A 9,903-nucleotide genomic window follows, 5' to 3' on the forward strand; every position below is an offset into this window, starting at 1 on the left:
ATAACATGCGCTGAAGGACCGATCACATGCTGAAGGGCCGTTAGATTACGTATCCTTCTCTAAGAAGCTACGCAGGGTCTTTTCGTAATATGGCACGAAAAGAATTAAAAATATCGAAAACCTTGGAAGCGATGAGTGAAGGTTACTTCGTTGGAAAGCCACTAGGCTCTCCCGCCCTTCGTGCACTCTGCCCCACGCAGTCAGACACTGCCTCCCTTGGGGTATCCCTTAAATCCACACTCCCTTGGTAGCCCACTCATACATGAGGCCTGTCAACAAAGGTCGCGATGACGCGTTGTTTGTTAACGATTTTTACAAGGGCTTTACACTTGCATCCGAACATTAACGCCCGAATCTCATCAATTCTCGCACTTCGCTCGGGGAGCACGCGTGACTTCGTTCCTTCCTTCCCTTTTAAGCGAGGTCTTGCATTCCCAACCGGGAAGTAGTCCCGCGGGCCGCCCTCGAACGGGAGTCTACCGTGTTACGGGGCGGATCGATAGTGTGTCTGGCAGCACCGCCAACAAGGTCGTTCCCCTTGTCTTCCCGGCACAGCACGGGAAGAGGGAAACAACACCTTATTTGGGTAGGCCGCTCCCCATCTTCCGCGCCTGCGTGCTCCGGGGCCGCTCCCCGGGGAGTGTCGCCCCGTCGTTGTCGTGGCAACCGCGCCGCGACCAGATGGGCCCGGGGAACCACCTTCCCTATTGGGGACGACGAGTCCCCATATTTTTAGGTAATAATTTGTGGCGCAGCTCTCACAGTTGTCGTTTGCTCGACGCTGGTTTCAGGTGGCTGTTCTCGATAGAAATAGTGTCGTAATTGGTGCGTCATAGTTATTTTATATAGTTGTTTTCCAGGATTCGCCTTCGTAATGATTATGGTTATGACTGGGATTATGTAACAGATCTCTGCGTGGGTGGCATTCAAGCACCCTAACTAATTTTCTTGATAGTAAGAAAGGATTTCTCGCATCGAAGGCAGTATTATTCTCACTGAAGGCAAATTAATTGGTGCCTTGACCACTGACGCGGTTTTGGATTTCATTTTATTTAATCGCGATTCCTAGGGAGTAACTGAATTCGTCTTTGCTGTTGAGAAAAATGAAGCGACTGTAATTCATTCGAACATGTTTCCGTCTGCTACCTATAAGCGACATGACAGACTAGGAGAAAATAAAAGGCGAATGCTCAACAGGCGTACGTTTCGAGGTTAGCCCGTTCCCCACCGACTGCAGACAGAAGCGCCGTCGGCCCTTCCCCGTTTCCCTAGACTTGGGGAGATCGCTTCCCCCGCTAGGGAGGCCTCCGCCGTAGGTGGCGGCTCGCGTGATTCACGGCGATCGAAGTGGCTAGCGCGTATACGTTCGCCAGGCCTCTTCGTTGACGTGCGTGCCTCCGCGCGGTACCAGTGCGCGGGGTCTGCGCACACACCCGTGTGTTTTTGGCCTCCATAACGTTCCGAGAATTCGGGGCAACCGGGCAGCTGCTCGGGGTTCAAGTGCAGAAAAGGTTGTCGGGGAAGACTTGAAAAAGCCCGCCGAGCAACAGTCGAGTTTTTTTTTAAATCATCGGAAGGTGTGTTGTGCGGTAACAAGTCCTGATGGAATAGGAATCCGTGCGGGGTTGTGCCGAGGGCTGCGGCTACCGATTTCAGCAACGGCGTTCTTCCTCTTCGGATCAGTGAGGCTCGGTGTCATTGCCCTCGGCGCCGGGCTCGCTGGCCCCGGGCTTCTCGGAGAGATCGATCGAGGGAGCCGCATCGCGTGTGCTTCGAGCGGGGCCCCTGTGCTGGACGGTTGTATAAGAACCACCATGGAGCACCACCGGTCGGCATTCATCTTTCTGGTGAGAATTGTAAGATTACTCGCTGGTCGGCGTTTACTTCTAAAATTGTACAGTCATCTCTGACACAGACACGTAATAAATGTCACGACTGGGCTCAATTGCCGACGAAGTTACATTATAATTTCGGGGGTGTAAATCCAGAATGTAGATTACATTTGCAGTGACAGAATTAGTCGAAAGCCGATATGAACACAGTATCAGCATCAGAGTTTCTTGCTTTTTCCCTTCTCTAGATTCCGTATGTGATCTTCAAGTTCTTCATAAATACTTTAGTTTATAGGTCGGCACTCTTTTTTCTTTTGTTTACTTTTCGTTCAATTCAGGTATGGACAATATTTTAGGAAGAACTGATGACTATTATACCCTACGCCTTTTTTTATTACATCTCGTAGTTTGTTAAAACCGATTATTAGCGAAATCCCTATATATTCATGTCTGCGCTGCCCACTTGATGGAGTACAAAGTGATCCTCACCTTGTCAGGTTTCTCCTTCTTTATAAAAAAAATGGTTTTAGCAAGCCGGCGCATGTATTAAGGGTTGCAGACCGCTCCAAATATCCTACGCGAACTGCGAACAGCTTTTTCTGAATGCATGTTCTGTGGTTCGCCGCTTACTCGGTGCAGTGCCGCAGAAAGACACTCGTGAAGTTACTGTCAGCAACCTACAAAGATGGACTTGACATTTGTCTTTATTGAAAGAATATCGCGCGTGCTTTTAAACCCAAATCGTTAGCCGATAAAAGAAGAAGTATTGGTGAACATTTTGGAGGTCGTACTGTCGATCGGCAATATATGTCAGCACACCCTGTTGCAGGGCTTTTGTTGTAAGCCCGGGCTCTCCGAAAGTGAGGAGTCTGGGAAGTCCTGTCCCTTTAAGTCTCTGAGACATCAAAACGAGAAAAGCATTTACATGGCTTGCAGCACGTAGGTGTACGGTGGATCCGTTCACGCTCGCGCTGGCTGCGAAACTTTTGAGAAAGACCGTACATTGTGAGAGAGCTGCCCATACCTAGTGATGCGAGTATCCTGCTCTTTGGCGCACTGTTTAGCATCTTCGTGCCTGCAGCTGCACTGTTCTTGCGATAAATGTACGGTAGAGGAGGTAAACTAGACTTTGTCTAGTTTGCTACCCTTCACGTGGGGAGGAGCAAGAGGAAGTAAAAATTTGTTGGGGCACAGGCGCTGCGAAATAAGGAGGAAGAAAAGCAAATTGATCCGCACGTATTACGACAAGAATACCTTGATTGTTCCGTAATTAAAAAAAGAAATTCCTAGCAGCTTCAGTGCTCGAATATTATACGAGAAGCAAATATAACGTGCGGTACCGGGAAAATAAAAGAAAAGGAAAGTTAAAGTTGACTAATATATTTAGCACGTTGTGGCACTGCAGCGTTGAAGACTGGCCTCCACGTTCCGTACACGGTTCTCTCAGCTTTATCTCCAGTTCATATATGTTCGCGAGGATGTATGTGCATTGGTTTGCAAGATGAGGTTTTAAGAATCCGGTAAGTTGTTCCTAAAGCGTGGCGAAGCGTTAAGGAAATTTGACGTGCACACAGCACTCGCCATATATGCTGGAACTTATATGCGCTCGCAGGACGATGGTGTCAGATGAGCTTACCTGTCATTCAGGTACGTATAACGACGGTGACGGTTATTAAACGCGACAGTTTGGAGGAGATGAATATGAAGCAAAATTACCTTCCCGAGTGCACGCGGCGGCCGTTTCGCCGTAGGAAAACATGCAGCTATGATAAATTCTTGGACCGTTCGATATAACGTCTTCAGACCATTATTACTTTTCTCGCGACTTTCTCTTCCAGTTTTAGCTTCACCTTTGAAAACAATGAAGTAAGGAGATGCGTTTCAGCCGCCATTATAAGCCGACGCCCTATAAGCAGTCAGGTTGTGGCCAGTCACGTATTTCCCACTGCGGGTATGTGCCACGGACATTCAAGACGACAACGACGACCCGATAGTGATGTTTCTCAAGGAACGATCGAACGATGTGCCACTGACATTTAAACTCTGCCCCTTGATTTGCGATCGAACGTGCGTAGATGCTTCCAGTTAAGGGTTCCCGCGCTCCGAAAGCGGAGAGACCAGAAGTAGTGGTATATTCCGGAGCAACATGTGGCTTTACCTTCTGGCTATAATTTTCATTTTTTGCCTCTCCTCTCTGGGTAACAGTAACGTATTCGCCTTCGATTGGAGCGCGACTTACTAACACAGCTTAACTTGACATTCCCCTTTAACGTCCCTTGAACAGTGTTTTCATCGTTGGCGTGAGAGCACGTGGCGAGGACACTTAACGATAAACCATGGCAGCTATTACGACGACATACTGCGACACCTCGACTTCAGCTGCGGCGTCTATACCACATCTACCAGCCCTAGTAAACCAGCGGGCCATCCCGCACCCTCACCGGCGTGCATACTGTTATCGTATTGCGAGACAGGGCGACCGCCGCCGCCGTGCGACCACAAAAGACTAGCCTGCCGGCGCGCGGAGAAGCATGAGCATTCGAGGCACGCACCACACACGGTTCGGGAAAATGTCTCGGCGGCGATGGCGCTGCTGCTGGCTGGCAGTGCCGGTAGTGCAAGCCCGTGCCCTGAATCACGCCCTTAACCAGAATAGAAGGGGACGTGGACGGACGAGCGGCGATTCTGCCTCGCTCGTCCGTCACGCGTGACTCATTCTCTCTCTATGGCATGCGAGGAGCTTGTGCGCGAGCAGCCGCTCGCGCAGCACTGAATAAGGGAAGGCGTAGACTGGCGAAACCCTCTCTCTCGGTCCTTAGCGTGTGCGATGCTGGCCTGGGAGCCCCAGACGGTAATGAACCGTTAGAAGGGGAGTGGGCGGTCGTTCGGACCACCGTCGGCGTGTGTTTGTGCGCGCACGATCGAACAAAAGCGCTTCGGCGGGGAGTAGTAGCGGAGTAGCAACGGCGTCTACGCTCTTGGCCCGTTGCTTTTGGTGCGGATGGTGAATGCTTCAGCGGAGAGCAGAAGACTAATGTGACCACGTCTCTATTCGGGGTTCTATGGGGCCGCGACGGTGTGTGCTGAGCGCAGCATCGGCACTCGTGAAAACTTGTGCGTGGTAGAACGGACCCCCACGTGGTCTCGTGGCGAACGCGCTGCCGCGTGAGCGCTGTGCAGTATTTCTGCGCGTGAAAGACCAGTGAGTTTCGGCCGCTAACTATTCTAAGAGCTCAGACGGACTCGAGGTTTGTTGAAGGACGTCTCCGAAACTATCTGCACGGCGCTTTTTGGTGACCGGAAGCAGCAAATTATCCGCGTCTCTCCATATTTATGGAACGGTGCGCGGCGTGGTGGGGTTAAGCAAATATAGTTCTCCAATCATCCTTGACAAATGTGTAATTATCAGGGAGTGACAGTACACCATTTGTTACTTGAAGACATCATTACTGTATGTTTGGAACTTGACATGCGTATACATACAGGTATTATGCTAGCTTTCTGAGATTTGAACACCTGAGACGATTTCGATACATAGCTTTTCATTGGTGAGTGCTCTTTGCTAGCGTAATATGTTCAACGTCACGATTGGCTGTCTTCTGCTTTTACGAACGATTCTATAGCGTGAGAACTTTTTTTCCTGAATGCTTGATCTGATAACACGTCGAAGTGGCCTGTACCGCATAATTTGTACTGCCGCATTCTGCGACACATTTCGTGTTCGACGCAGACGAGTCTCTAGTCGTTGGGTTTCTACACGTCTGAGGTTTTATTTGTCAAGCCTCTGGGTGGGTTGCAAATTTATGCTGGCAGCGCCTGTTGGCCGCTCTACAAGATGTGGTAGGACTTATTCATTCGATACAATGCACATCTACAATCTTAAGCTGATTCGTTATGCATACTTGTCCAGAGAAAATGACACCACTAAATCGGAAAGTGAGCTTTCCAGGAGGGATCGTCTGATTTCGAATATCGACGAGTCTGTAAAATACACTTGGAATGACACATTCGTGTAAAGGCGCGTCTGCGTTGGTCATGCGCCCTTATTGAACTAGCCCGCAGGAATCACGCCACTGGCAAGTATGCACAGAACCGCAACACGTACATTGTTCAGCATCAGTGGCCACGTAGTCACTACTCTCCTTAGTCGAGAGCCCAAGGGACTCTGCAACTGTCCGAACTAACCATGGCGTCCGCTTTCTCGCAACGAAACACCTCCGCGAAGTCGCTGCTCTGTTTGAGCGCCGCGTTGCAGGAGCGCTTCGCCATGCCGGGTTCGTCGGTGGAGCACAGTACGTGACACCACGTCACGAAGAAGGTCTTCTCCGCGCTGTAGCCATCGAAGTTCTTCAGCCGCACGTCTTCTCCTCCGCTGCCCAGTAAGGCTTCGGCGCGAAACGCGCGCCACGAACTTTCGAGCGCGAACGCTCGGGAGATGTGGTCGAGCTCTGGCGTAGCGACGCGGTTGTCAGTGTTCGGCTCGTCGTACGAAGCCCTGAGGCAGGTGACGAAATCGGCCAGCAAAGCTGGCAGCTGGCCTCCTTGCGAGGACCTGTACGCCGAAGTAGCGTTCCTAAAGATGGCGTCGGCGATCTTGGAACCGAGGCCGGCAAACTTCACGCTCGCGACGATTCCGTCTTCGTAAAGGGGAGAAGTCAGCGCGAACGGAAACATTATCAGCTTGCGCTCTTGGGAATCGTAGACTTCGACCGGTGCCGCGGCCATCGACATCCTGGAAGAGAACGAGACTCTCTCTCGGTGGAATTGGGAGCGCAGCGAGTGACGCGTCCTCATCGCTTTCATCAAGTTCTCCACGAAGCTGGCCTTCGTCATGGCGGGATACTGCTCGTAGAGCGACTCCATCTTCTCGACTGTTTTCTGAGTTACGAAGTGTGCAGCGGGTGGCGATTCTGGTACGAGCATCGACAATCCGTCCTTACCGTTGGATGCGCTGCCGAATGGGGTAGCTTTCCATACGGCGCGAACGACGTGCGTGACGTCATCCACGACGTCGGTGGGAGTTGAGACCGGCGCCCACGCGATCACGCCCATGTATCGCTCCACGAGTCCGAGGCACTGTCGCGCGCGCAGGTCGTGCGAGTGCCTCGAGCCGCCGTACTCTAACGCCGCCAACTCCCCGTGGAACCAGGGTCCCAGGTCCTGCACTATCCACCACTCGAGGCAGCGAAATAGGGACGCGCTGCCCAAAGCAGCCGCTAATGTCCCTAGAACTTTGAGCGCTTGCCAGTGCGTGACGTTGATACTCCTGACGACACCCACGTGACGGTTTGTAGCCTCCAACCACTCTTCGATGCCGAAGCCTCCCATCTCTGCAACCATGTTGTCCAGCGAATCAAAGAAGCGTGTCACCGGCTTGCCTGTCCGGTACGCATCGTCTATATATGGAATGACAGCCGACTCTAGCGCGTCTAACTCATCAAAGACACTCTTTCGTGGTGAGGGCATTCCGAAGACGGAGCAGTACACTAGGTAGTAGCTCCAGTACTTCCCTGTGTCTCTCTGCGTGGCCCTTATCTCGAATATGTGCTTTAGCTGGTAAATTGGTTCGATGCACAGCTGGTGGCTACTCGCGTTGTAACGCAATTCGAAGACTGGAGCGTATCCTTTCTCCGCTGCCAGATTGATTAGGATGTCCAATAGCTTCGGCTGACGGGTCTCTCGCGGCCATCGCAGGTTAACGGCGTCCAGTATATTTCGAAACTGTGGCAGTTCGTCCCTTCCGTGACGAACCACAGCCTCGCATGTCTGGTACAGTATGGCCGCCTTCATCATTGCCGTCTGGTTTCCGTCACTCCCCGCGGACAGCTCGCGGAGCTGCGCGACTAGCTGGTCGAGAACGGCGTCGGCCATCACTCTGAGCGCTGACGTGCCATCGTGCACTTGACTCCAGCCACCGCAGGCGAACTCGTAAAAGTCCCGACAGGGCTCGCTCGACTCGTTCACCGAAGTCGAGAGACGCAGGCCGTACAGGGCGCAAATCGGCGAGGCACACACCACGGAGCCCGGGCCTATGGCCATCGGCTCTGTGAAGAACGGCAGGACCACTACCAGCACAGCGAACAGGACGACGAGGGCACCCAGCGATCCCATGAAGTAACGGACGCGCTTTCCCGCGGCCTCGATGGCGGCGAGGTCGATGTCGTCGTCGTCGTCGTCGTCGTAGCCCGGGCCCGATGGAAGCTTCCGTCGTCGCCTGGTGCTAAGCTCTGGCGTTGCCTGCGCTTTCGCAAGAGAAACGCCAATGTATCCTCCTGAGGCACGTTTGACTTTTTGATTGCACAGTGCCTTCAATCCATCTCCAGATCAGCTGGGAAGCGATTATATAACGTATTCGCCCCATGAACCATTCACTCCAATAATGCAGCAATATGATTTTTAAAAGAACACATGCAGAACTTTGTGGTAGTGGTTTAATCGTATTCTTGGCGCCAGCTTTGGAGGAAACTGGCGCCAATTTCGACATAAGCCATTGTCTCACTACATACGATGAAAATTGAGAACCATGAAGAGTGTCTAGAGAACCGAAAATATGACATGAAAATCTGGGGACGCAGCGCCAACATGGCAACCATGCAACCACAGGATGTTGCACCTTTATCTTTGTGCTTATACATAGGATCGCAGTGTTTACCATAACACACGTGAGGCAGATAAGGTTACTTTGTTCATGCACATGAATATGCTGCTTCTGGCATCTCAACAGTGGTATTTTAAAGAAACTAATTTTTCGCGGTCGTAAAGTACCAGGCGGCAATGAGTATCAACTCTAAGAGAGATTATGTCCCTGAGCTGTCTTCAGGTCTCATGAGGAAACAATCATTTTTATTGCTTTCGGAAAAGTGTAAACTTCCACGTGTTATAAGGAACCGGTACTTTTTACCTAAAGTATTGATTTTATTCGAGAGAGTTCAATGTTCTGAATATTTTTCTTTGTGCCCGAAATTGACATCTATCTGAGTAAAATTTACAGGAGTGAAGTACACGTAACTGCTGTTCCAGAGCTCATGTTACTACATGCATAACATGATGTCTGGTGTCAAAGTTGTGCGCTTGTTCCTCCTAAAAATTTTAGTAACATGAATGCAACCTTGCAACCGAAGAAAAAATATCCAAGACGTCCAATCCCGCGTGGTTGTTTTCACTGTTTAAGCTGAAGAGCGCTGGTTTAAGATATGAAGATGTACACCTTCATCAAAGTTACCGTGTTTAGATTGCGCATGTCATTACATGCTCACCGTAGACATAAAGTAGCAATTCCACTTTCTAACACAAGTCTGCAATTCATAATCAAACTGTCTGAAAAACCGATTATTCCTAAAACTGTCAGGGATTAGGATTACATCACTGCTCGGGCTCGAGCTTGCTCAAGAGCCTGGGCTCGGCCAGGTCCACGTCCCGGGCTTGAACAGGGCTCGGACCTGACCTGGACCCAAGCCCAGCAGCTACGGACCCGGATAAGGCCGGCGCTGTTGCGACCCCTTAATAAGCGCCGTTATGCTATTTGTAGCTGTGCAAAAATGTCGACTGTGAAAATTGGCTCCCTTACAGAATTTTGGTTCAGTGGCGCCTTCTGGCCAACGGGAAAGCAGGGGCAGGCAGGTCAAGGCACAGCACTGATCATCACCACCACCACCATCATCATCATCATCATAAGCCTGGTTACGCCCACTGCAGGGCAAAGGCCTCTCCCATACTTCTCCAAGTACACCGGTCATGTGTTAATTGTGGCTATGTTGTCCCTGCACACTTCTTAATCTCATCCGCCCACCTAACTTTCTGCCGCCCCCTGCTACGCTTCCCTTCTCTTCGAATCCAGTCCGTAACCCTTAATGACCACCGGTTATCTTCCCTCCTCATTACATGTCCTGCCCATGCCCATTTCTTTTTCTTGATTTCAACTAAGGTGTCATTAACTCGCGTTTGTCACCTCACCAAATCTGCTCTTTTCTTATCCCTTAACGTTACACCCATCATTCTTCTTTCCATAGCTCATTGCGTTGTCCTCAATTTAAGTAGAACCCTTTTCGTAAGCCTCCAGGTTTCTGCCCCG

At 50.9% G+C, this 9,903-nt stretch overlaps 1 protein-coding gene across 1 annotated transcript; it reads right to left on the minus strand.

The window, feature by feature from the left end:
• Positions 1-5,975: 5,975 nt before the first annotated feature.
• On the minus strand, positions 5,976-9,097 carry LOC126539623 (neprilysin-1-like). The gene is made up of 2 exons (XM_055075326.1): positions 9,089-9,097; positions 5,976-8,069 (listed from the first exon to the last, which is right to left on the minus strand). The coding sequence occupies exons 1-2, from the start codon at positions 9,095-9,097 to the stop codon at positions 5,976-5,978; spliced, it is 2,103 nt and encodes a 700-aa protein (XP_054931301.1).
• Between the last annotated feature and the right edge of the window lie 806 nt (positions 9,098-9,903).

This window comes from Dermacentor andersoni, chromosome 11 (genome assembly GCF_023375885.2).
Source record: "Dermacentor andersoni chromosome 11, qqDerAnde1_hic_scaffold, whole genome shotgun sequence".
NCBI lineage: Eukaryota > Metazoa > Arthropoda > Arachnida > Ixodida > Ixodidae > Dermacentor > Dermacentor andersoni.